Source organism: Balaenoptera physalus, assembly GCF_965194825.1.
Source record: "Balaenoptera physalus genome assembly, chromosome: 13".
Lineage (NCBI taxonomy): Eukaryota > Metazoa > Chordata > Mammalia > Artiodactyla > Balaenopteridae > Balaenoptera > Balaenoptera physalus.
Window position 1 is genome coordinate 18,421,877 of NC_138892.1, and position 27,311 is coordinate 18,449,187.

General features: G+C 40.8%; 3 protein-coding genes across 8 annotated transcripts in view; 1 reads left to right on the forward strand and 2 right to left on the reverse strand.

Annotated features, from left to right (window-relative positions):
- The window catches only part of TDG (thymine DNA glycosylase), a 33,212-nt gene extending 32,468 nt beyond the window's left edge, over positions 1-744 (reverse strand). Inside the window, exon 1 of one of the 2 annotated variants that reach the window (XM_082419485.1) lies at positions 632-744. The gene's annotated coding sequence lies outside the window, so the exon portion shown is untranslated. Of the gene's footprint in view, positions 1-397; positions 505-631 lie in introns of those variants that run through there. The other variant, XM_082419482.1, reaches the window with a different exon arrangement.
- Positions 673-12,945, forward strand: UQCC6 (ubiquinol-cytochrome c reductase complex assembly factor 6). 4 transcript variants are annotated; one of them, XM_082419563.1, is made up of 4 exons: positions 673-811; positions 1,155-1,272; positions 5,385-5,488; positions 11,909-12,945. In XM_082419563.1, exons 2-4 carry the CDS (start codon positions 1,165-1,167, stop codon positions 11,946-11,948), a joined length of 252 nt encoding a protein of 83 aa, XP_082275689.1. In that variant the 5' UTR covers positions 673-811; positions 1,155-1,164; the 3' UTR covers positions 11,949-12,945. The 4 variants fall into 4 exon arrangements, 3 of the variants coding, with proteins under 3 accessions (XP_082275689.1, XP_082275688.1, XP_082275690.1); XR_014252287.1 differs by lacking the exon at positions 673-811 and adding an exon at positions 7,848-8,151 and having other exon boundaries at positions 831-1,272; XM_082419562.1 differs by lacking the exon at positions 673-811 and having other exon boundaries at positions 828-1,272.
- On the reverse strand, positions 10,130-27,241 carry HSP90B1 (heat shock protein 90 beta family member 1). 2 transcript variants are annotated; one of them, XM_082419393.1, is made up of 18 exons: positions 27,063-27,241; positions 25,943-26,045; positions 25,098-25,239; positions 24,425-24,541; positions 22,698-23,029; positions 18,623-18,734; positions 18,277-18,396; positions 16,868-16,984; positions 15,230-15,367; positions 15,068-15,145; positions 14,868-14,933; positions 14,134-14,403; positions 13,610-13,855; positions 12,952-13,088; positions 11,547-11,625; positions 11,300-11,455; positions 10,917-11,039; positions 10,130-10,424 (listed from the first exon to the last, which is right to left on the reverse strand). In XM_082419393.1, the coding sequence occupies exons 1-18, from the start codon at positions 27,109-27,111 to the stop codon at positions 10,395-10,397; spliced, it is 2,415 nt and encodes an 804-aa protein (XP_082275519.1). In that variant the 5' UTR covers positions 27,112-27,241; the 3' UTR covers positions 10,130-10,394. The 2 variants fall into 2 exon arrangements, with proteins under 2 accessions (XP_082275519.1, XP_082275520.1); XM_082419394.1 differs by lacking the exons at positions 24,425-24,541; positions 25,098-25,239; positions 25,943-26,045 and having other exon boundaries at positions 27,063-27,214.
- Between the last annotated feature and the right edge of the window lie 70 nt (positions 27,242-27,311).

Here is a 27,311-nt window from a genome sequence, read left to right on the forward strand (position 1 = left end):
TACATACATATAAATATATATAAGAATATATTCTTTTTTAGAATCTTTTCCATTATAGGTTATTACAAGATATTGAATATAGTTTCCTGTGCTATACAATAGGTCTTTGTTGTTTATTTTTTATATAGTAGGGTGTATCTTTTAATCCCAAACTCCCAATTTATCCCTCCCTCCCGCCCCTTTCCCCTTTGGTAACCATAAATTTGTCTTTGTCTGCAAAGCACAACCTTAAAAACGCATGGATTAAATAATGTCGATTTCATTCTTCCATTTTCCAGTGGCACCATAACACAAGGTCATAGCTGTCTGGGCGTGGCTCTGTTTCAGGTATCAAAGGACGTGCAGGGCACAACTACAGAGAATGCTTTTAACTTCACTCACTATAGAGTGACCTCACCTAAGCACACGTGGCTCAGTGTGCGAATCTCCACCTGCTCCTAAAAGGTGGTAAACGTGAGCAACCTCCTTTGTGGGTGCGAAAGCACAAATGATTCAAGAATCCAGCCAGAGACGACGTCAAGACTCGACATCTGCCAGGAAAATTCAACTATAGAGAGAATGATGAGGGCGCTGAAAGCCTGGGGCCAGGAAAGGTATTGGTTTAAAAAGAAGAAAAAGACAAGACACTTGCTCTGGCCGAAAGCCCCACTTCCGTCCGGGTCACGTGCCCACGCCAGCAGTGAAACGGCTTTCCGGTCCGGCGCGGCCCTCATCCCCTGCACTTTCGGTCCCATCCGCGGCTGCCCGCTCCGTCTCAGGAGCGCCCTTTCACCGTCCCCTGACCCGCTTCCGAGTGCCAGTGCAGCTCAAGGTACAGTCTCCCCCGGGGCGCACCCCTAGGCTGGGCAGTGCGGTCTGTAGTGCCTCTTCTCCCAGGGGTTGCTGAGCCCCGCGGGAAACCTTCAGGTGCGACCTGCCGCTCGCTCCGCCATAGCTGCCTTTGAACTCCAAAGGCCCGGCCCCCCAACTAAGAACCCGCGGCCGTCTGGTCTTCCGCCTCCAGGGGGCGTTCGTGCGCTCGGCGCCCTCGTTTCATGGTTGAGGACCCAAGGGTTCTGACTCCGCCCCTGCGCTGCAGTGGGCCTCGTTTACCCCCACGGCTTAGTGGGGCCCTGGGAACGTTCTAACATCGCCCGCTTTCCCTCCCCCTTAAGCCCGCCGACCATGCCCGCGGGCGTGTCCTGGACGTCCTACCTGAAAATGTTCGCCGCCAGCCTCCTGGCCATGTGCGCCGGCGCGGAGGTGGTGCACCGGTACTACCGGCCGGACCTGGTGAGTGCAGGAGGGTCCCCGCGCCTCGCTCCTGGACCACTTCATTTTCACAGCAGCAAAAGTGATCTTAAAATTAGGAGCACGTCTGCCCGGGCCCTAAAACCTTGTGGTGGCATCTCATTGCCGTTAGAGCAATACATGGCCTGCTCCTACACAGTCTTGAAGTTTTACACGGTCTGGCACCTTTCTGCCACTGGCCTTATCTTCTACTGTTTCTTCTTTGTTCCCTCTGTTGCAGCCACACCGACTTCCTTGCTGTTTCTCAAACTCGTCAAGCCTGTCCCAATCTCAAGGTCATGCTGCTTCTCTTCTTGGAATGCTTTTCTCCCAGATATTGGCTTGATTTACTTCTTGAAAACTTCAAGTCTGTGCTCAAATATCTCCTCTAGCAATGAGGGTTTTTTGTACAGCCCCCAAAGGATTCCTCCTCTGCCATTCTGTCTCAGTCCTTCGTTTCTGATAGAGCACTTGTCACGGTTTGCAATTATTTTATTCCTTTGTCTTTTTACTTGTTCTTTGTTTCCTCCACTAGAATGTAATCTCCAGGAAGGGACTGTGCCTGTCTGGTTCGCTCTTGTATCTCAGTCACCTAGAAAAGGCCGTAGAATGTATTGATAGTAGATGCTTAATAAATATTTGTTGAATGAGGAAGGAGTGAATATAGGCATTCAAAGGAGGGAGGAATTTTAATTAATTTTAATAAGCATTCCCGGAAGTACAACTGAGAATTAGAGGTACTTTTGAGGAGTCATGGTCTTGGGGAGGTGGAGGCAAGGAAGTACAGTGCAAATAATTCCAAGAGTGTGCTCCGTGTTATGCTGTGGGCGTGAATAGAGTGTTCGGAGCACAGCGCAGGGAGCAGTCGTTTCTGCCTGGACTCTGGACAGGTAACACAGAACCAACTGTTCGTTCGTTTCTAATTTCAGTGAATTAGCACTACAGTTTTGGAGGTGTTTATTCTGGTTTTCGGAAGAGGAAACTGAGGTTCAGCAGAGTGAAGGTGATTTCCCGAAGTCGCATAGCTTAATGACGATTTGAAGCCCAAGCTTTCTGTTCAGTGTTTCTCTTTTTTGAACCTGTTAATGAAATAATACAACACCCTTGGAGTTTTCCAATTGAATTCAAGCATGTAGGGTAAAAAGTGAAAATCCCCCCGCTGATAACCCCCTTTATCCAGTCTGCTCCCCAAGGTAACTACCATTTGTTGGTTGGTATATCCTTCCAGACTTTTTACTGTTGTTGAATACACACACACACACACACACACACACATACATAGAGTGTATGGGGTGTTTTTCCCCATGTAAATAGAAATTCATATACACGTTTCTCTGCGGCTTGCTTGTTTTGGTTAATGTCTGTATGAATAGATTTGCTTATAGCCTTTTTTCTTTCTGGCCACTGAATAGTATTTCATACTATATAGATATTCCGTATATTATTTACTCAATTCCCTATTGATGTTTAGCTGGTATCTAGTTTTTGTACAAACAATGCTGCAGTAGCTCTTTCTTACCACTTTAGACTGCTTCTCTTGAATTCTACGGAGGCATCAAGGATACTTAGTGGGGACAGAAAGGGGTTAGAACCTTCCACAGAAATGCAGTTTGGTCTCTAGCTTGTGCAGGAGTAGACATCAGACAGGCTTTACAAAGGGAGGAATGCCCGTGATTTGACCCTGGGAAATTTGCCCTTTCGTTCACCCATATCATAAGCCAGAACGTGCAAGGGTTGTTGCCAGCAGCTACCTGGACCTTGGGATGTGGCAGCGTGAAACCAGAATCTCTAGAAGGGGCATACTGAAGTGTCTCAGGCCACCTCATCCTGATTGGGTGGTGACATTGGCAGTGGGGCACCTCTGTTGGGACTTGTAGGCCAGGGCTGGCTGTGTGTAGGAGGCTTTTGGCTTTACTAACATTTAAGGAATTTATGTTCTTTACCTATGTCTGTTGGTATTGTTCCAGCAATTACAGTCACTATTGTAACCACCACCAGCCTTTGCAGGAGTCTTTCAGTCTCTGCAGCTAGAGGTCTGGGTGGATTCTAGAGCAGAGGAGACCGGAAGGGCTGCCTAGGGCTTGTGCTCAGTGCTGTCTTAAGGGAGGAGCTTTAAGGGCACCTTTTCCTCGTCATCCAGCCCAGCTCGTCTCATCAAAATAGAAGAGGAGGCAAAGACTCAGGGAGGATGCTCCGTCCTGGAATAGAGAGTGCTTTCTGCTCGAGCTTCCCTTTTGCATTTCCTTTTACTCTTGCATTACTTGTACTTGTTCTGTTTTTCTTAATTTATAATCTGTTTACTATTGGAGGCATAGCAGGTCAAAAGACACAATCTCTGGACTCATTTTACAGCATTCATTTTTGGTTGTCTCCAGACACACCCATACACACACAAACTTCTATTTAGAACCTCTGCTGACATTGCTAACTTTTGATGCCAAAATCACTTTACTCTTAAAAATTGGATGTAAATAAGAAGTGCTACCTTTTTTTTAATCAAAGTTGAATTGTCATTTTAGCCAAAAAGTGGAAACAATCCAAATACATATCCATCAGCTGATGAGTGGATAAATCGATGGTATTTATATCCTTTTATTTTTATGTTTTTTTGTTTTTTGGCCGCACCGCGTGGCATGCGGGATCTTAGTTCCCTGACCAGGGGTCAAACCCATGCCCCCTGCAGTGTAAGTGTGGAGTCTTAACCCCTGGACCTCCAGGGAATTCCCCAGTATATCCTTGTAGTGGAATATTATTTGCTCCTAAAAGGGCATGAAGTATTGATATATGTGACAACACTGATGAACCTTGGAAACATGCTAAGTGAAAGAAACTAGTCACAAAAGACCACATGTTGTCTGATACCACTTATATGAAATGTCCAGAAGAGGCAAGTCTGTAGCGATGGGGCAGTGGCTTGCTGGTGGTGGTGGTGGTGTGTGGAAATGGGAGCCACTGCTAATGGGTTTGAGTTGCATTTTGGGGTGATGAAAATGTTCTAAAATTTATTATAGCGACGGATGTGCAACTTTGTGAATATACCAAAAGCCATTGAATATTTATTTATTTATTTATTTTAAATTTTATTTATTTTTATTTATTTATGGCTGTGTTGGGTCTTCATTTCTGTGCGAGGGCTTTCTCTAGTTGCGGCAAGCGGGGGCCACTCTTCATCGCGGTGCGCGGGCCTCTCACTATCGCGGCCTCTCTTGTTGCGGAGCACAGGCTCCAGACGCGCAGGCTCAGTAGTTGTGGCTCACGGGCCCAGTTGCTGTGCGGCATGTGGGCTCTTCCCAGACCAGGGCTTGAACCCGTGTCCCCTGCATTGGCAGGCAGATTCTCAACCACTGCGCCACCAGGGAAGCCCAACCATTGAATATTTAAATAGGTGAATAGTATGGTGTGTGAATTATATCTCACTAAAGCTGTTACAAGTTAAATAAAGCAAAACCACCTTTTTTAAAAAAAAAAACTTTATTTATTTATTTGGCTGCGCTGGGTCTTAGTTGTGGCACGCGGGATCAGTTGCGGCATGTGAACGCTTAGTTGCGGCATGCGGGAGCCAGTTCCCTGACCAGGGGTCGAACCTGGGCCCCCTACATTGGGAGCGTGGAGTCTTAACCACTGGACCAGCAGGGAAGTCCCCAAAATCACCTTTCTTGAAGGCAGTGTTGTATTTTTTTATCTACTGCTTTATGCTTTGTGCATAATGGGCACTTACTGTTTTTGAATAAATGAATTAATTCCTAATATCTGTTTTCTGTGCCAGGCACATGGTAGAGAGGTCAGTAAGTAGTGCAGAAATGAATTTCCCAGTGTGGAAAGCCTTGTTCAAATTCGTGATCTGTCAATCGATAACTGATGCAAACTTTCCCTCTGTGAGTCCTTTAGTACTTAAGACGTAGCCCAGATGATAGAGTCATGTAAATAGAGGGCTAGAAAGTGACATAGATCAACTGCAGTTTCTCATAATAAAGATTTATCATTGAGTAGCTGGGGGCTTTTTGTTCTTTTTTACTTTTTACTTTCTTTGATGTTTTTCAGGTTACATTTAATTACAGTCTTAGAAAGCATTGGTATCTATATATTTTGTTTGTTTTTATTTTTGTTTTTTATAGACAATACCTGAAATTCCACCAAAGCCTGGAGAACTCAAAACAGAGCTTTTGGGACTGAAGGAGAGACAACATGAACCTCAAAATTCATCTCTGCCAAGAACTCTGTGAATAATATTATGAGAATTAAATATGTATTTTTAGAATTTACTGAGTCAAACTACTTGTGTTTAAGCACTAATACAATGCTAACTGCAAGACGAAGTGCTCAGAAGATGTTAACTGATGCCTTGAGATTTAGTTATGGTTTGACTAGTGTTTCTTGAAAACTTCCAAAGCTTATATCATCAGCTCCTCTAATGTGGTTTGATAGATACCTAGTCTTAAATATCATGTGAGAGAACATATTTGCAGTGTCTCCTACCCTTATAATTCTGGTTTATTTCTCTGAATTAGCTTGACTATAACGGCAAATGGGAATTACAAATTATAGTAAAAGTGACACTGACCATGAATGCTTAGGGTGAGAAGTTAATATTTTCTCTAAATATTGGAAAGTACTATTTGTACTAAACTGAATTCAGTTGAAATATTTAAAGTTTGAAATTCTTTTAGAGTTATATACATAACAAAGTTATAAACAATTGTGACTTGGACAGTCACAAGTTCTCTACCCCCAAATTTGAGAAACCACTTGGCATTTAATTTCTCTTATAAAATACTAAAATAACTGATAAACATAAATGAGTATTGTTATGGGTTGAATTGTATCCCCCCAAAAGATGTTGAAGTCCTAACTCCCAGTACCTGTGAGTGTGTATTTGGAAATAGGGTCTTTGCAATTGTAATGAAGTAAAGATGAGGTCATTAGGGTGGACCCTAATCCAATGTGAATGGTGTCTTTTTATAAGAAGAGGAAAACGCCATGTAAAGACAGACGCACAGGGAGAATGCCAGGTGATAACAGAGGCAAAGATTGGAGTGATGCAGCCACAAGCCAGGGGACACCACCAGAAGCTAGGAAGAGACAGGGCAGGATTCTAGCCAGAGTCTGTGAGCATGGCTCTGCTGACACCTGGATTTCAGACTTTTGGACCCTAGAACTGTGAGAGAATAAATTTCTGTTGTTTTAAGCCATCCACTTAGTGTTTCTTTGTTATGGCAGCCCTGGGAAACTAATACCAACGTGTTAGCCCTTCTCTGAGTCTATGAAAGCAGTTCGAAAGTAATTTATAGAGCAGTCAGCTCTGTGTTCAGGGCTATTTTTCCAAAAGAAGTTTTTAAAAATTCTGAATTTCTAATGACAATGTCTAAGCTTATTCTTAGCCAGTTACCAGATTGCTACATGATAGAGATCTTTGGGGTCAATGTTGAAATCTTAAAACTCCTAAGTGCAAACAAAATGGTTTTGTTTCTCTCCATAGTCAATGTCCTTTTAGTTTAACAGTGTAAAGCAACTAAATGAAATGGTTTATTTCCAGACTCATATACCAGATTTTTCTTTTCCGCTCTGTGTCATTTGGTGCTTTATCATATGTTCCCAGCACAAAGAGAATCTTCAATTCTGTCAGTGACAGATGAGCAGTACCCTACCCTAGGAAAACAAGGGCCGGGATTCTGAGGTAGAAGATGGGCTTTTTTTTTTTATAAATTTATTCATTCATTCATTTATTTATCTATTCATTTATGGCTGCGTTGGGTCTTCTTTGCTGCACGTGGGCTTTCTCTAGTTGCGGCGAGTGGGGGCTGCTCTTCGTTGCGGTGCGCGGGCTTCTCATTGCAGTGGCTTCTCTTTGTTGCAGAGCACGGGCTCTAGGCACTTGGGCTTCAGTAGTTGTGGCTCACGGGCTCCAGAGCACAGGCTCAGTAGTTGTGGTGCACAGGCTTAGTTGCTCTGCGGCATGTGAGATCTTCCTGTACCAGGGATTGAACCCATGTCCCCTGCATTGGCAGGCGGACTCCCAACCTCTGTGCCACCAGGGAAGTCCCCAGAAGATGGACTTTTTAGTTGAGACTGATTGCTGTTTGCTGATACTTTATTTACTGTGCCCTTGTGCACGAGACTTCCCTTCTCTGTATCAAATTTCACAGCATCATTAACTGAATACATTTTTCTTGAAAAAAAATTGTATACTTTACAAATGGTGAAGCTTGCCACAGCTGCCATTGCAAGGGCTTTATATCAAACTAGAAGAAGTCTGTTTTTTTTTTTAGTTAAAGGGATGTAAAACTGTTTTCCTAAATATTAATTCGGTCATTCTAGTCGAGGTGCCTAACTTCCGCAAGTAGTTGGAATTCCCAAAGGCTTCAGGGAAGGATACTTGATTTAGTATAAATCAACAAGAAAGAGTCATGATTTGAACCCAAATCTCCTACAAGACAATGGCTTCATGAAGGTGAAAAATTAATTTTATAGCTATTAAAATTCAAATGTACCAAAAATTAAAATGCCATCATTTCAGTAAGTGCTGATTCTAAGTAACTTTAACCAAGGTATATATTATATATATTTTTTCCTTTTTTAAGCTGACCCCGTTGTGAAAAATGGACATTATGGTGGGTGTAGAAATGTGGCCTCCAGATTCCCAGGAAAAGGCTTGTCATCCCAGCGCTGAATGCTTGTCCGCGAGTTCCCTTCACTTGCCAGCTCCTGCGGGGATGGCCTCAGCCAGCACCACCGGGCTCAAAGCTGCACAGCACAGAGGGGCCGGCGACCGTGAGGGACCCCGGTTTAGCTCACTTCCCCGCACGGTTGACTGAGGCTGGTTTTGGACTTGCCTTGCTGCTCAACTTCTCCTTCTGTTCAGTCTCCTTTCCTCTCCTTCCACAGGTGCTCATCCAAGGGCACTCCTTCGTAAATATTCTGCACACTAAACTCCATCTCAGTGCTTCCTGGAGAACCAAATCTGTGACAAAAACCAAGTATTAAAAGTAGAACTAGATTAGTCCTTAATAAAGCTGTGAGGGAACAGTTCAAGGCAGCTCAGTTGTAACCCGTCAGATGATTTAGACCAGTTAAACAGTTGTAGTGCAAGGCGTATATGGCATAGCTGCAGAGCTGCCTGTTTCTACCAAAACCTCAGGGAGAACGATGCTTTTTATGCTTCCTGATGGAAACAATGGAAATTTAGAATTTGTAACTGGAAGATTCTGAGGAGCAGAAGTTTCAGATGTCACAAATTTAATGCGACCTAATGGCTTTAATTTTTATGTCATAACAACCTTCACTAAAAGTAGTAATTTATAGTGGCCAAAAAATTGGAAACAAATACAACTAATAGCTCATATAACATTGTGTCAGGAAAGGAAGCTATACCTTAACTGATAGCCTGTTTCTCTATGACTGAGCTCCCATTTTCTTAAAAGGGAAAAGAAGCAGGGCAGATTTTTAAAAAGATGATTGTAGGGTATCTAGTAATTTCAAAGTGATTATTGAAAACTAAAAAAAGAGCTTGATGGGGAGGGGTAGGAAGCATATAATGATTAGAATTACGAGAAGCCTAGAAAGTGTCCTAGATCATCAGGAAAATTGTGAAGTGCTTAACAACTTTATTGTACATAAAATTAGGTTCCACAGAATTTTCTCACACACCATGATCTCTGAATATGCAAATGAGTAACATTTTCTCTCCCTAGCCAGTTAAAAAAAATACTATTTCAGATGGCTGTATTTAGAGAAACCGTTTCTCCCATAACACATTTTAAAACAAATTAAACAGCTCGATGAGGATCTTCACTCAATATCTGTAGTTATACTTGTGGTAGGATTATAGGTGATTTTAAAAAGATAGGCTTTTTATTTTGGAATAAATTTAGATTTACAGGAAAACTGCCAAGATAGCATAGTTCCTGTATCCCACTGCCTGTTTCCATGAATGCCCTTATCTTACATGACCATGGTACACATCACACATGCCAGAGCTAAGGCACAAATGACCTATGTCCCAGACTCTGGACTTCACCAGCTTTCACCCAGGTTACTACATTGCATTTAGTTGCCATGTCTCCTTAGTTTCCTCCAGTCTGTGACTGTTTTTGGGGTTTTTTTTAACATCTTTATTGGAGTATAATTGCTTTATAATGGTGTGTTAGTTTCTGCTTTATAACAAAGTGAATCTGCTATACATATACATATATCCCCACATCTCCTCCCTCTTACCCTCCCTTTCTTTGGTTTTGACGTTAGAAAATTTTGAAGAGTACTGTTCACATATTCTAGGTTAGGTTAAGGTTAGGAAGTTTTGGAAAGAATACCAGAGGTGAGGTACCCTCCTCATCACATCAGGGGGTACATGACATCCCTGGTGATATGAACCTTGATCACTTGGTTATTAAGGTAGCACTTGCCAAGTTTCTCTATATAAAGTTACTGTTTTCTCCTTTCCATACTCCAGAAGACAGTCATTAAATCCAGCCCACATTGAAAAAGAAAAGGAGGATTAAGCTCCACTTCCTAGAAAGGGGAGCTTCTACATGTATTATTTGGAATTCTTCTGTAAGGAAGAGTATGTCTTCTTTCTATGAATGATTTTTAAAGATAATTTTACAAAACCACTTTTCTTTAGTAAATATGAATTATTTTTGAAAGGAGGAAAACCCAAGACACATGATCTAAAAAATATTTTTCTTCTATTTTGTATCTATATGAGATGATAGATGTTCACTACTTATTGTGGTGATCACTTCCTGATGTACATAAGTCATTGTGCTGTACACCTTAAACTTATACAGTGCTGTATGTCAATTATATCACAAAAAAACTAGAAGGAAAAAAAAATCAATTATGAAAAGACAGGCAAGACACTGAATGTTTGGGATCTTTTTTATTTTTATACACATGACAAGATTTTACACCAATAGTCAGTTAAATAGTACAAATTTACATTCATGAGGAATGTTAAAAAAAAATTCAACTAAAAAACCCACTTCTTCCTGTGACCCAAAATCCCAACATTTTACAGTGCAGGGGAGAAGGGGGCTGGGGGGGAGCATCCAAAACAAGTCTCTCCCAAAAGAAATGACTTAAATTTCACATTCCCTCTCCACACAGGATCCAAATGGTGACAGTGTAATTTACAGTTCATCTTTTTCAGCTGTAGATTTCTGTGAAAACAAAAATCAGAAGACATTAAAAACCAGCACAACAAACCTTAGCTCACAGAAGGCTCACGTATGGAAAAAACAACTGAAATGGACCGAGCCCGTCCATTAACTTGAGCTGTAGGCGAGAACCTCACCTTGCTAATCTGCAAAATAACTTAGAACCCAGCACAAGATCAACAGTCCCTGAACACAAACAATCAAAAATTTAAAATAGCCTAATGTTACTATAGTTAAGGCAGAAGCAAGTGGCAAAGAACACAGAAGCACCGTGGGCTAAGGAACAATCTGCTTAATAACATCTCAAGAATGGATGGCTAACCTAAGGGAATAAAGGAAGTGGAAAGATCAAAGTACAAACTTTAAATAAAGAAAAAAGGGATTTGCTCCAGCTTTTGGATTTGATAATTAGATGACTATTTATTTCTTGACTTCTGTAACAGTGCTAACTTTGCAAGAACTAAAATTGCAAGTCCCATTCTTGGTTTGTTCTACCTTTGCTGTTTCTTGTTCTTCCTCATCCGTTCCTGCATCCACTTCTTCGTCGTCGTCTTGCTCTGTGTCTTCTGTGGTATCCTCTGTTGTTTCTTCAGGTTCTTCTTCTGGTTCTTCTTCCACCTAAGGGGAACATTTATGAGCCTATTAATGCACTGAACACCTTGGATCTATTTTCACTTTGCTCATTTAAATGTATAAGATCATAATTAACCTCACTCTGGTTTATCCAGAACTGTAGAGTCAATCCTCTAATTAGAGTTAACAGTCAAGCTAACAAAGGGAGACAGACAAAAAAACGATGTAAAAGGGGGAGTTTCTCATTAATTTCTAGCATTGTGCGTGACACTGGGGATTCAAACATTCAATAAATTACTTCAAACCTTTGCATCAGGGTCAATGTTTAAGCTGAGGCGAAGCATTCTTTCTATTCTATCTCCATATGCTTTAGTGTCTGGTAAAAGATATCCTGACCGCAGTGTTGCCGTTTCGAACAAAACCACAGCAAGATCTGAAACTGTTTTGTCATCTTCATCTTCCTGAAATGGAAGAAGTCACACTTGATTAATATTAAAGGGTCCAAAGCAGTCAAATTAAAAGACAAAGGAGTATGGCTATGATATTGCTCACCTTAACTCGCCGAAGCATGTCTCTGATCAGTGGGTGTCTGGGGTTAATTTCAAATGTTTTCTTCTGGCTGGCATAGTAACTGTTAGAGTAAAAAAACAAACATATCGAATTTTAGGGTCCATGCATTTCCCATACTCTATTACTAAGTTACATAATTACAGAGAACAACTTTTTGAAAAATCAACATGCTTATATATTGTTACATCATGCTTTAAATGTGTGTGGTTAGATGAAAGAGTACAATAATGAACTCATTTACTAATGAATCCCAAGTGCCTTTGCTGAATGGATGAACTGATTTAATGTCCTGTTCATCCCCTCTTAATGTATTCACTATCTTAATTGCATCTGTGTCTCCCCAGAGTTCTGGAACAGAACAGCCTCTGGGTGCTGCTCAAGTAACACCTTCTCCACGATGCCTCAACCTATATGGTTCTAAGAAAAACTGCTTCTTTTCTCTGAAGTCAGCTGCAATGCCTTCGGAGTATACCTTCATCGTCGTTAGCATCCTACCATCCCGTGACTGTTCTCCCTCCTACAGCTGCATGCCGAGGACAGGGAGAAGCCCCTCTCCCTACATGCTGGTATAACCTATCGTACACGCAGGACTTAGAGGATTATGATTCGTCATCCTGACTAGTCTGAATGTCACATTTTATAAATATTACACATTGGTGAGTCACGTTAATTATGAATTATAGATATATTTTTAAATGGAGTTTGGGGATTGTGACAATGGAAACTACACTTAGGAGAAGAATCCTTAAGCTAGGCCTGGGGAAAAAAAGTATGATGATTAGATAGCTAATAAGAAGATATTCCAGGTAGAAGAGAATAAAAGCAAGGAAGAAGTCATTTTCAAAGCTACTGTTGTGACATTAAAATAAAAACTTGAAATACATAGTTCTCGAAAATAAAGGGCACCAAAGACCCAGTGTACCTCCAGTACTTGGCCCTTGAGTTCAAATACTCGTTACCTTGTGCACCCTCTACCCTTTATTTTGTGGAGCATACTTGTTGGGGGTGAAAGGGGTGATTAAAAGGATTTAACTCCTTTAAGAAATATAAGTGTCATTAACTTCATCTGTAACTATTATCTAAAAATGTAAAAGAAGTCCAGATACCAGGCCAAGCATAAAATCTAATGCCGAAAGACATTATGTGTAACAGATTAAGAAAATTTCCATGTGTATATAAAATACTATAAAATAAATCACAACTTCAAGACCTTTTCTTTAGCAATCTAATGTAGCAATCTAATCCCTTTGTAAACTTATCTAATATACAATAGACAGTGGTGGACACTTAAAACACCTCAGTTCTTTGTAGAGAAGCTGCCATTATCTTCTAAAGGATGGCTGGACAAGAGCTAACGCCTCGGCAGGACTTCCCTGAGGATGCTTACTTTGTAGAGATGTCCTTGCCGGTCTGGTACGCTTGGGCTTTCATGATTCTCTCCATGTTGCCAGACCATCCGTACTGGCTGGCCACAAGAGCACACGGGGACTCTGTCAGGCGCTGAGAGACCACAGCCTTTTCAATCTTAGGATAAGGAAACCAAAAGTTAGAGATATATAAATATCAACAGTTAAGGTCGTTAAGTAATTGCATTTCAACTCCTTAAGGGCTCATCGCTTAAGATCATAAACGGAGGCAGATCAGGAAAGTACCTCTCATTCAGATTTTTAGGAAACTGTCATTTAATAATCTGAATTTTTCAGTCATAAATAAATACTTAAACATCAACTTTTAAAAACATTTAAAACTTAAGTTTAACCGGTAAAAATTTAAGCTATTACAAAAACAGTATTAAATTATGGAAAACTTTCAATTACAAAGGGAAAAAAAATACCCACCCACAGGATAACACTTATCCTTTCAATTCTTTGTAGCTCATAAATTTTAAGCTCAACCTCCCAATAATTTAAGTACAATATTAAATGTTGTTCTGTACAACTTTTAATGGTTACAAAAGTACCAGCTGCAAAGTTTAATTTGCTGACATAACACATTTTTAAAAATGTAGATGCTAGAATTTTCACAATTTCTAATTTCTAGAATACCTTGTCCTTGAGGGCTTTATCTTTCATCCAATTGAGCAGAGGCTCAAATTCTTTCTCAATTGCTTCACGACTCTCCTTACTTTTCTCACTCTCATCAAACTTCACTCCTTCCTTGGCAACATTCTGGAACCTCTTCCCGTCGAACTCAGGAAGAGCCTGAATGCAGTATTCATCCACAGGTTCTGTGAGATAAATCACTTCATATCCCTTTTTCAGAAGTCGCTCAACAAATGGAGAAGATTCAGCCTACAAAATTAAGAAAGTACCAAAAATTTCCAAGTCTGGCCTTGGTATATTTGTTCATCCTAGTAGCTACATTTATGTAGTACCAGCAACCCCATTTTACAGGTGGAGAATTAAGAGGTGCAGAGAATATAAATGACTTTCTTCCTATCAGTGACTGACAGGCCTCAAACCTACTTCAGTTTATAATTATAAGTAAGTTTCCTTTTTTTTCTTTTTTCCCTCAAGAGTTGGCTATAAATCCCCAGCTACATACCAGGACCAGTTCAAGTTCACCTCACCTCTTTTCTGCTGGACCCAGCCATGAAGTAGATTTTGTCCTGCTTCTCCTTCATTCTTTCCACATACTGGTCTAGACTAGTAATGTCACTTGGATGATGAGAAGACTGGAATCTAAGCAGTTTAGCAAGACGTGTTCGATTTGAGTGGTCTTCTATCACACCAAGCTTGACGTTGGTACCAAATTCTTTCCAAAAAGTATCATTGTATTTCTCATCAGCAATCTTCTTGATCATGTCCAGGGTTTTACGGACAAGTTTCTTTCTAATCACCTAAACAAAATTAAAGAATAACTTTACAGAAGCTCATCGCAAACTTTTGAGAACCTACAACACGTAAGGTAGCAGGGGAGTACTGGTGAAAGATACAGATGCTGGTATTTATCAAGGGGCGGGGAACGGTGAGTACTCCTATGTCAGATGGAGCAGAAACTAAGTTGTCACTGGAAACAGTCACAAGATTGTTTTAATGTTTATATTCTAACTTTAAGACCAGGTGGTGGGCATATGTGGGTATTCACTGCTCTTTCAACTTTTCTGTATGTTTGAAAATTTTTTATTATAAAACGTTGGGGGGAAAACAATCAGATTCTCAGGATCATTCCAGAGTAAAATTAAGTTCTTTATCTGAAGAGCCAAGGACTAGTCTCAAAACCTGGGAACTCCACTAACGGAGTCTTGTTCTCTGAAGCCCAACCAAAGAGCAAGGTGGCTGGTCTCTTCCCAGAGACACTCACCTTAAGCAGTTTATGTTGCTGAAGAGTCTCACGGGAAACATTCAAGGGGAGATCATCTGAGTCCACCTTCAGGTGGCAAAAGAAAGTTCAGTTAGCAATAAAAACTCTGGAAAAAAATAAAACCAACCAACCCAAAGAAAACACCACTTCCAGACCCCCGCTCTAATCCCCTCTTCCCCCATTAACCTCCAGATACTTACAACACCCTTGACAAAATTCAGGTATTTGGGCATCATATCATGGAAATCGTCTGTGATGAACACCCGGCGCACATACAGCTAAGCAGAAACCAAAAAAAAGGTCACTTTCTGGAAATCATACTTTCAAATTTTAAACTCAGTTTATACCATTTAAAAACCCACCTTAATGTAATCGCTCTTCTTAGATCCATATTCATCAAACAGACCACGTGGTGCGGATGTGGGTACAAATAAAATTGACTTGAAGGTAACTTCCCCTTCAGCAGTAAAGTGGATATATGCCATGGGGTCATCGCTTTCCTAGAAAGTTGGTATCTTAGTCATTCAAAAGGCACAGGAAAAAGGCAGCTCAAACGCTAAGCAATTTATTATGTCGTACACATTCAGTTTAACATTTAACTAACAAAAAAGTACCCTTACCAAAAAAGTGGAGGTGGGGGGCAAGGAGGGAAGAACAAACAATTAAGATTGCACTTCTAAGTGGCTGGACATGGTTGTTCTGATGATGACTGTCAATAATATTACTCTATCGCCTAAACCTGGGGAAGGATGGATGAGTCTAGGTTCCACACATGTAAGAGAACAGGACAGGAAAACTACCGCCCTGCCTAAATGACAAAATAATATACAACATTACATGAGTGTACTGTTCAACCAAAAAAGTACTCAGGAACAGGATTCTTCCATGAAATTTGGAACAGCAGTGGATAAAAAGAGGTATGTAAGTAGCTATAAAGCATAAGGACAGAAATTTCCTGCAGTATACATTACCGTACCCACATATGGCTACTGAGCACTTGAAATGTAGCTAGTCCACACTGACATGTGCTGGTTAAAACACACACCAGACTTTGACAACATGGTACAAACACACACCTCACAAAAAAAACAACCAAACAAAAAAACCAAAAAAGGAAACAACTCAATTTTTTATACTGATCACCTGTTGAAATAACACTGTTGGGTATGTTGGGTTAAATAAAATATATTATGAAAAGTTAACTTCACCTGTTTCAACTTTTTAAAAAATGTAGCCTCTAAAAGACTTAAAGTCACACATTGCTCATGTATTTCTTATATAGCTGCTTGAGCCGAAAGTACCTTTACATACGCACTAGGACTTTCAAGTTCACGGGAATGAAAGTAGATGCAGAACCAAGGGAAAGTTTTTGGAAGTAAAGCTGAAAGGATGGTTGGATGTTAAGGTAAGGAAAACAAAGGTTAAGTAACGAATCAGCAGATGGAATAGAGCACAGAACAAATACAATCACAGAACGTTAAGTTTCCTCTAGCCGTGCTAAGTCCACTAAACTGTTCTCTTTTGTGCAAGATGTTTGAGGAAATGTTAACTTGAAACAATTTTAGTCAATGCTAGTTTTGGATTCTAAGAGTTACAAGAAATGATCAGTAAAAGAAAACAAAACATTGGCAAGGAAACAGATTTAGTAATTATTCCTAGGCATATTATGACCTCAAAAGAGATGTTTGATGTTGTAAACAAGCTCTTCAATATTATGTTAGAAGTCATTCAATAACATGGTGTTAGGTCTTACAGGTTCTGTAGTAGAAATCAAGCATGTACCTAGTAGGCAGTTCTAAATCTTTTTTTGTAGCACAGACCACTTGGCAATTTGGTGAAGCCTACAGATTCCTTCTCAGAGTAAAATTTTTTTAATGCATAACATAAAATACACAGGATTAGAAAGGAAACCAGTTGTGTTGAAATAGTTATAAAACTATTTTTAAACATTTTTGATTTAGTAATGTTTCACTATCACATTATTCTAAAATAACGCTCACCTTTGAGAATGATTTGTAGAAAGCTTTGTATTCATCATCCTCCACTTCTTTCGATGGTCTCTGCCATATCGGTTTGATGTCATTCATGAGTTCCCAATCCCAGACAGTTTTTTCAACCTGAAGTTACAGTATTTGATTAGTCTCTCTTAGCAGATATACCAGTGGTATCAATAGTTATACTATAGTAACCACAGCTTTAGAACATTTCAAAAAAGTATTACTCTAGGAAGCACCAAAGGGTACCTATATTGTAGTATGGTTCTTGCCAACTGGATCAAAAAAAAATTTTAGAAAGTACTTCTGTCAACACTTAAGACTGTTATTTAATACAACAAAGACAAATGGTTATTCATTATAATTGATAACAATCCAAATAAGGTTTTTTCAGTTATTTTTAACAAGCTAAAATGTTATTTCTTGAAAATACCTGTTTTGAGTTTACAAGGATATACATCTTATGTATTTCTATTTCATGACTTATAGAAATCCAACATCTTACAGTAAATATTTCTCAAAATCCACCACCATTACTTCCATCTACTCTACTACCTAAGCAGACCAGAGAAATAATTTTATAGTTGATATCTACATGACAAAAGAAGATGCAAAAAAGCTTTTTAAGATTTTAAAATTCAAAACATATCATAAGCCATCAGTCCTGGGCAATATATGGAAGTCAGAGAACTTCATAAAAATGATCTGCATTTGCTACTTAAAATTTTCTAGAGAGAGAGAGAGAGTGATAGAGTGTGTGCGCACACACACATACACGCATGCACAGAGTTTGGTTTTAAAAGCTGGGCCTACGGACTCACTCCTTGAAAAAAGAAGACCATTAAGAACTGAAGCTTACCTCAAATCGGTCTGTGCATATTTGGGTTTCTGTGTTTTTTCTTTTTTCTTTTTTTCCCTGCATCTGTGTTTTTTCTAACATAAGCTAAACAATATTTTTTACCTTAGTTCTCCCCTCTCCCTGGTTTTATCAAGATATAATTGATACACATCACTGCATGAGTTTTAGGCATACAGCATAAAGGTTGAATTACACATATTGTGAAATGATCACCACAATAAGTTAACATCCATCATCTCATATAGATGAGAATAAAAGAATAAACAACAATTTTAAAAAATGGACCAAAGAAAGAAAAGTTTCTCCTTATAATGAGAACTCTCAGGATGTACTCTCTTACCTTTCCTATACACCACAGAGCAGCGCTAGCTCTACTTGTCATGCTGTACGTGACATCCCTAGTACTTATTTACCTTATAACTGCAAGTTTGTACCTTTTGCACCTTCTTCCAACACCCTCCCACCCCCAGCAACAACAAATCTGATCTCTTTTTCTATGAGTTTGGTACTTTATAACCTAAACAATATTTTAAGTAGAAAGATAAACCAGACTTACTTTTTTAGTTTTTGGTTTCTTTTCTTCTTCTTCTTCTTCTACTGCAGCTTCATCATCAGATTCTTCTTTTTCTTCTTTTGCTGCTTCTTCTTCTTCCATGGGTTCCTCAACAGTTTCAGTCTGTTGAAGTAGAAAGTAGAATTTCGGTTGAACTCATTTGTTTAATAATTCTGATTTCATCTATAGGCTATGAAACAAAATTACAGCTGAAAATATCGATCTTCAGTAAGAAAACACTGAGAGTATCCTGTATTGAAAGAACCATATTTCCCGTTCATTCTTTCAGTGTTAAATATTCAAATATGTGCCAAGGTAATACACATACATTGTGTTCCTACAGACTTACCTTGCTGCTCCACACATAAATAGGAAAGTTTATGAACTGTGAATATTTTTTCACGAGACTTTTAATTGTATCCAATTCAAGGTAATCAGATGCTTCTTCTTTTAAAACAAGGCTGCAAAGAAAATAAGACGTTTAGAGAGAGACATGATGGTTTCAAAGATCTGATCATAAATTTGTCTAAATACTCATATGACTATAATAGCCAGCAATTCTGTGTATAACCAACAATGTCCCCGTTATCCATGTTAAGAACTCTCATCACCGATAAAGGTTTGTGAGCTAAATATGCCAAATATGGGTATGGTAAAGGAAGAACTTTCTTGCACTCCCTCAGGTGGAAAATATTCTTAGTTCTAAGTAAAAAAATGAAAATGTTCTCAACCTTCTCAATGTGCTGGATGTTTTTCATTTGAAGAACAGAAATCTTAAGTTAGCTGAAGGTGGGAAATCACTGCAATATTCTGGAGAAAAGTAGAATCATATGCACTCTGATAGCTACTCTAGAATCAAGTGATTATTGTAGTTAACCCCTAATAAAAACATGTTCCTTAAAAAGAGCTAGAAAATTAATCTGAACTATTGTTTACATTTGCACTAGACAAGAAAACAGTAACCACCTGTTAAATGTGACTATTTACATAAAAGTTAAAATCAGTTCTTTAGTTATACTGCCACATTCCAATAGTCACATGTAGCTAGTAGTTACCATATTGGACAGAGCAGTGATAAAACATTTCTACCACAGAAAGTTCTACTGGAGAGCACTGGCTTAGATAATTACAATACCAAAAATTGTAGCACTGCTTCCTCTTCTTCCTTACCACCCCTTCTGCAAACACCTGCTCCATCCACCAAAAATAATAATCACAACGTACTCTCAAACACAGCACGTAGTTGTGATGTTTGCGCTCCCAATAAATATGGGCAATGTTGTATCCATGGTTCTCTGCCTGCCTCAAAAAGCTTATAGTTTAGTAGCACCTGCCAACAAGTAGACAGCACATGATGACACAGCCTAGTGAGGGGACTACATCTCTGGTCTTGGAGCATACACATTAGTGATCCGAGCTTAGTGGAGAGTTGCATCAGTTTTGGATGCAAACTGAAGCTGATGGTTAGACATCTTAGTTAGAGGTATTTAAGAGGCAATTAGACATATGAGCCCAGGGACCCATAGAGAGATCTAGACCAGGGGTTGGCAAACTCTGGCTGGCACTCTTAAGAAATTTTATCGGGATACAACCTCATCCTATATTGTCTATGGCTGCTTTCAAACTAGAATAGGAGAGTTGTGACATGTGACAGATCCTATAGTCCATGAGCTTAAAATATTTACTAGCTGATCCTTTAAGAAAAAGTTTGCTGACTCCTGATCTGGACTAAGAATATAGATTAGAGAACCCTGAGGAGGAGCTGGAACCTGGATCCAAGACAGTGGTTCAGACTGCATGAGGGACACGGGATAACGTGAAAGGGCTGAAACTGAACTTTTGAACAAAGAGAATATCAACATTTAGGCAAAGGAAAGTTTAAAAAGATGAAGCTAGGTACTGAATGGATTGTTTTAAGGTATGAGCAGTAGAATGCAAATTCTGTAGAAAACACAAGAGAAAAACTACAAAAAAAAAAAGAACCTATTGCTGGGAGCCATACCAACTAAAATAACCCTGAATCCACTGGATTTAGCAACAAGGACTACTGGTGACTTATTTCAATGGAAAGATGGTGGATAAAGTCAAAACACAGTGGGCTGAGCTGTGAACAGAAGGTGAAGTAGCAACAAAGGCAAGTATGTTTTTTCGAGAAGCTCAACAGTAGATGGGGGAGAAAAACAGAGTGCATGCCTGACAGTAGCATGGGGCATGGCACCACCTGCCTGCCTCTGCTCCTTCTCCCAGAGACTTCAGTACGTTTACACTTTGATGGGAAAGAGGAAGGTGTTCAGGAAAGGCTGACTTTAAAAGACATGGTAGGAATCAGTTTATGCTTAGTCTCTGAGGAGGTGGCGTGAGAGACAACAGATGAGAAGCAGAGACTAGCTTTGGGGAGAAATGTAGAATACTCCCTCATGGTAGTAGGAGGGACAGAAGCAATTTTTACAGCATTTACAGGATGCTAATTTCATGATCTCATTTAATCCTCACTAAATCTCTCATAAGGGTACAGTGGTGGTTAATTTAGGGGTACAGACAGGAGTAGGGAGGAAATTGAATTGTCTGATGGTTTCTACTTTATTAGTCAAATATAAGATGAAGTCATATGTATGCAGGGCAAGATCCTAACCTTGTCACTTCCTTGCCTTTGCTCTCCTTTTCCCTTTGGCCATTCTAGACTTTCAGTTCCTCAAATGGGCCTCTTGCCTCTGGAACTTCCAACATGCTGTGCTTGCTGCCTAGAATATCTGAACCTAATTTATTACCATTTCAGAAAGACCTTCTGATAAGGGAGGTATCCCTTAACTTCCTTTCTGGTATTTGCCACTCTGAAATTATCTCATGTTTTTTCTTCCTTAGTCGAATGAGCCACGTGAAAGCAGGGACAGCAACTGTCTTATTCGCCACTGTAGCCCTAAACCCTAGCAGGTAACAGGCACTCAAATGAATATCTGTTGAGTGAATGGTTGGGAAGGAGGGCTTAAAGAAAAGAGGTAATTTTGCCAAGGAAAGGAGAACCTGTTGTAAAATTTCATTTACTGACCAACCATCCATGCTACCGTATGAAACCATCCTGACGCCCCTTATTCATTCACACCAATACCTGCCAGCCATGCGTTAGGCTCTGGGAATGGAGCATCAACAAAACGTTTGCTCCCGTGGAGCTTCCATCTGGATGTCTCACCTGTCTCTTAGCAACCTAAGACATTAGCACCTCTTGGGACATCATTTTCTATCTCTTTCTAGTTAAAAGATGTGATTTACCTGTATTCTCCTACCACCTAACAGAGAGGGCCCTGGGGTATAACTGTTAGGGATGCCTCCTAAAGAGATCAGGAGGTGTGAGAGGCAGGAGAAGGTACATTTAGAACAGTAAATTAGTAAAAATACTAAAATGCAGTTGTCTAGTTTCATGAAAGGAAAATCTCTGACAATGAAGATAGGAAATGTCTACTGGGATGAAGAAAATTGGTCGAAATGATAGATGTATGCTTGTTTCCTACTTGAATATTAAAAATCCTTAATGTTGAGAAAATTTTAAACTGAATTAAGAAAAAAATCAAGGCTGGAGGCACATTTTCACTTGGCAGAACTGGTCAAGTCAACTGACCTCTAAATTGGAATTTCTTTATCTCTAAGATGGAGAAAAAAACCAAAAGGCAGAAAGCTGCCCTGTCGCCTGTCTGCGTCACACTTCACAGTGCTGCAAGCACCAGGAGATACCGGGCATAAGATCTGTCTCATCGACACCAGCAATAGGTACTGGCTTAAAATGAATTCCATATCAAATTCAATAACTAGTAACTATACTCGAATGAGACATTTTCTTCCAAAGAACCTTCGTAACTCTCTTCAAGTCCTTTATCTGCTCCTGTGCTCTCCAACCCGCCCCCAACCCTGGCTACTGTCTTGGAATGTTTTCAACCGTTACCCAGGTTACCCCAAGAGTCTCCTCTCATCCAGTCCTGCCATCCTCCACACCACCTTCAGAAAACTTTAAAAAAGTTCATCAGAAATTCCATCAGTAACTGCCACCACCTGAAAGGAATTCCTTGAATCTTGTACACACGCTGTGCCACCGCCATTACCCATGATGCTCCACAGACTGACACCACTTCTCTAAGTCCCGCTTACCTGGAAAACCTGGACAAGCCACTTGTCTGGGAGGCCCCCGATCCGCCTTCTCCCGGAAGAGCTAACCCTTCCTCCTTCAAGCCCTCCATAGAGCGGCCACCATAACTCTGAGTCTGGCCCTTAGCAAGCCCTCAAAATACTTCAAGTGGTGAAAACTGTTCAAGTTCCTCATTTTTATAGGCAAAGAAATTAAGGCCCTGAATAAGCCGTTTGCTCATGAGCCAGAACTGGAGAATCAAGATCCTCGTTACGACTATTAATTCTCATTAGGAATTAGTAATACTCACGTAATTGTCGTTCCCCGTCCTAGAGTGTTTCCTCTGGGGTCAGCAATTACAGAAAATTCATTGGAGTCGGACTCCCAGATGTGCTGGGTGTCGTTGTTGTGTTTCGACGTGACGATAACTTTATCTGCTACAAGGAAGGCAGAATAGAAACCGACACCAAACTGGCCAATCAGTTCTGAAGTTGACTGGCCATCTTCTTGTGCCTCAGTCATTTTGTTTAAAAACTCGCTCGTCCCAGATTTGGCTATGGTACCAAGGTTTTTAACCAACTCTTCCCGGGTCATTCCTACACCAGTGTCTGTGACATGGAGCAGGTTCTTCTCCTTGTCACACTAAAACCAAGACAAGAACAATACAGTTATACTTGCTCAATACTCATGATATAAAAAGGAAATACTGAGCTATATATTGAGAAACTACCAGCTTTGGACCACATCAATTCCAATACAGAAAACAAAACTGAGATATTTTCCTCCATATAGTATTTTATGGCCTTTTCAAAAAGCGTACATCTTAAGCACAAGCATCTTTATAGAGGGTAACTTTAAGTTCAGTGTATTTGATAAAGTATCCATATAAAGAGGGCAAGGACTGGTCTAAATGTCAAAGGGCAAAGACAGACCTAAACGAAGCAAGCTATTTATGAAAAAAAAAGTTCAAGAAAGATAAAATTTTACGTTTCACCTATTTCTTTGATAGAAAATAAAAGGATTCAAAACTTGAATGACTTCTGTCTTTGGAATCTGTGGTGACCAATGTTCTTCACTAAACATTCCCAGCTCTCTGCCTTCCAGAAATACAGTAGGAATATACTTCCTCCACTTATGGTTGGATAAGGCCATGCGACTAGCTCTGGCCAATGAGTTGCAAGTGGGAGTCAGGAGTGTGGCTTTCAGGCTGGAGCCTTTAATTGATGCGAGACCCTCCAAGCTTTCTCTGCACCGTGGCAACCAGCTACACTTCAGACGGCGGCTGCTCAATCAGCCTGTGTCATAGAGATGATGCAAAGCAAAGGCCACAGGCAGCCCGTGATTGATGATTTAAGCCAGGGGTTGGCAAACTTTTTCTGGAAAAGGGCCAGAGAGTATTTTAGGCTTTGTGGGCCATAGGGTCTCTGTCAAAAGCAGTCACAGATAATACACAAACGGGCATGGCTGTGTTCCAAAAACATTGTTTATAAAAACAGGACTTCCCTGGTGGCGCAGTGGTTAAGAATCCGCCTGCCAATGCAGGGGACACGGGTTCGAGCCCTGGTCCAGGAAGATCCCACATGCCGCGGAGCAACTAAGCCCGTGCTCCACAACTACTGAGCCTGCGCTCTAGAGCCCATGAGCCACAACTACTGAGCCCTCGCTCCACAACTACCGAAGCCCACACACCTAGAGCCCGTGCTCCGCAACAAGAGAAGCCACCGCAAGAAGCAGCCCGTGCACCGCAACGAAGAGTAGCCCCTGCTCGCTGCAACTAGAGAAAGCCCGCGCGCAGCAACAAAGACCCAACGCAGCCAAAGAAAAAAATAAAATAAAATATAATGTTAAAAAATAAAAAATAAAAACAGGCAGCAGGTCAGATTTGACCCACAGGCCATATTTGGCTGACCCCTGATTTAAGTCCCTGACACTTGGGAATTAATTGTTATTGCTCCTAACCTAGCCTATCTTGACTGATATGGATTCTCTATCTCTAAGAATTCTTTGTAGTTAAAAAGAAAATTGTTCTAAGCTTACCTTAATTTTAACCGTTAATTCCTCATTTCCAGCAAGAGCATTTTCATCAGTCAGTGATATTAGTCTTATCTTATCTAAAGCATCAGAAGCATTCGAAATCAGTTCTCTCAGGAAAATCTAAATGGAAGCCAGATTTAATATACTTAGATTAGCCTCAAGATACACGAGACATTAAATTTAATGTCAAACTCATTTTATTTCTACTCTGTACTCTGAAAAAGCACTCTTTAAGGACTAGACTTCTATGGTACAGAGGTGGCTTTACTCTCCTGGTAAAAGGAGGTACAGCTCTTTACACAAAGGCCTGTGGCAGCTATAAGGAACACCTGAACCGGTGAGAGTAGTTAATACTCTATTTTCCTTCTTAATGACCTTTACGTATGCAGTACTCGAGGCTTAGTTTGTTATAACTGAACTTAAGACTCACAACTATTGAGCAGGCCATGAACACAACTGGAGGGGAAAGGGAAAAAAAAAGAAGGGAAAATGTTCAGCAACCCTCCCCCAGACACACACAAATAGGTATCTAGTAGTGATTCTTGTACATACTGGGTTTTTAAACTTTGCCAACTACTTGCTTGGAATTGCTATGTCAGCACATTCACTATGAAAGTTAACAAGTTAGCCACCATACAGAAACAAAACAACATTATCATAACCACACGTTGCTTACCTCTTTATTTTTATACAATGAATTGATGATAAGTTTCATCATTCTGTTAACTTCGGCTTGGAAGGCAAACTTTTCTGATTTCTCTCTAAGTTCTCTTATTTGGGATGCATTTAATCCATCCAACTGAATAGCTTCTTCCTCTCTAAGGAAATAAATTTGATCAACTAATAATGCATTACTTAATTCCCTCCAAAAATATAGGATCTGTGATGAGAGCACAGTGATCTCTTAAGATTGTCTTAACGGTTAAAAGGCTAAAATGCAAACCTTTATATTACTAGTCTACCATCTCATTATTATTTTATCACAGTAGTACATTACCTTTAACAGCAAGTTGGAAATACTCTGTGTTTAACATTGTCAGAAAAATAAACCCAACTTCCCTCTCCTAAAAAGCAAAGTCACACTCATTTATGTTCCCTCACAGGGAACCCTCTGCCTGGGAAACTTTGGCTTCTAAGGGTCTACAAAAGTTTTAAGGCCTAAGAAGCCGAATCAAAACATTGCTCAACTGACAGAATTCCTTTTTAAAATTACTAAGTGTACACACTGAGTATAAAACCAAAGGAAAAGCCTTTTCTAAGGTCTTAGGAAGGCTACAGTGCTAGCATTCTGAAACAGTTATCAAAATAGTTTTCAAGGGAATTCATCTCATTTTGACCAGGCATTCTTAGTGGCAAAGTTAGAAGATAACTAGGTATGCACACACTTGCTACCCCTAACGCTTTCTCTAGTTAAATTCAGAGTATTAAACTTCATCTGGATCTTTTGAGAAGAGATACAAAAAAGCTACTGTATTCCAAGTTCCCAAGGGGATATCTGTGTAGTTTCAGAAGAACACAAACCTCTGTACTACTTCATCATCTGTCCTTGAGCCTTCTCTACTTTTACCCAGATCTTCTTCCACTGTCCCATCCACATCCACTTCATCGTCAGCCTGGACAGACCCTGAAGGCAGATTTAACACCAGAGAACTCTTAAACATCGTTGCTTCATGTGCTTCTCAGAAGAAACAAGATCAAACAGGGCCAGCGTAGTAGTTGCAAAATCCACTTGGCAAATACGGGAGGGGGTGATGGAAGAATGGATCCACTGGTTTAAATATCCAATGTAAACCCACGTAAGCGTATTTCTTATGTAAGTTCAGATACTGAGGTCTCCCAGGAGATTTTGAAATACGGAGGCAGCCATCACTTCTAAAGGGTGGCCCTGGGATCCTTTATAAATACTGTTTAGCAGATTCGATTCCAGGGCCCTTCTACATTCACACGTGTTGCCCGCAGGCCGAGACAAGGCCTCCAAACTGACCATGCCAAAACTTAGGCCTTCAATATCACAAGTCAGAACACGAAAAGGATTTGTGCAACCTCTAGCGAGGGGAACTGAAGGGCCCAGGGCCTGAGAAAGCGAAGAGACGTTAAGAGATTTTAAGATGTTAAGGAGCTCGAGCAAAAGTGAGTCAAACACGCTGACACTGCCGGTTCGCTGCCCCCGGGCCTCACGCTCCACAGCCCAGCGGCTAAGAAAAGAAACTCGCGTTGGCGAGGCGTCGAAGCCTGGGGGCGGGGGGGGGGGGGTCCTCAAACTCTGACGGCCAAAGGTTGCGGCATCTGACAAAAGTCCTCCAGAAAGGGCACACACAATGCTCCCGGGGTGGCGGGGCGGGTAGCGGGGCACGAGCCCGAGAGAGGCCCCACCGCGAGGAAGCTGAGCCCTCTAGGAGCAGATACTAGGAGATGTGTAAGGGATTGAAAGGACTCCGTTTTCCTTTTGTCTTTCCAGAGGAAAGAGAAAGTAAACGAAATCCCCTGAGCCTCTTTCGAGGAAAAGCAATGGACACCCCATAGACCAAGCACAGGCCCGGTAATCCCCCTCCCGGGCTCAACGCCCCCAGAACCTTCAAGAAGAGGCCGCGCCTGAGGAGGGGGGGCGTCCGGGGGTGCCCGCTCCTCCAACATCACTCACCGAAGGTCAGCAGGACGCAGCAGAGGCCCAGCACCCACAGGGCCCTCATGGCGCACGGCCGGTGAGTTTCAAGTCCCCTTTGATCGCAGGAGCCGCCTCCGCCCCCCGCCACGCCAGGCTCCGATCCTCACACCTCAAGCCTTGCAATCCGCCCACTAACCCCAAGCAGCTCGGGCCGCTTTTCACCCCCACTTCTCGCGGGCGGGGGACGGGAAACACGAATCCACCAATCGTGCCGTACCACGCACC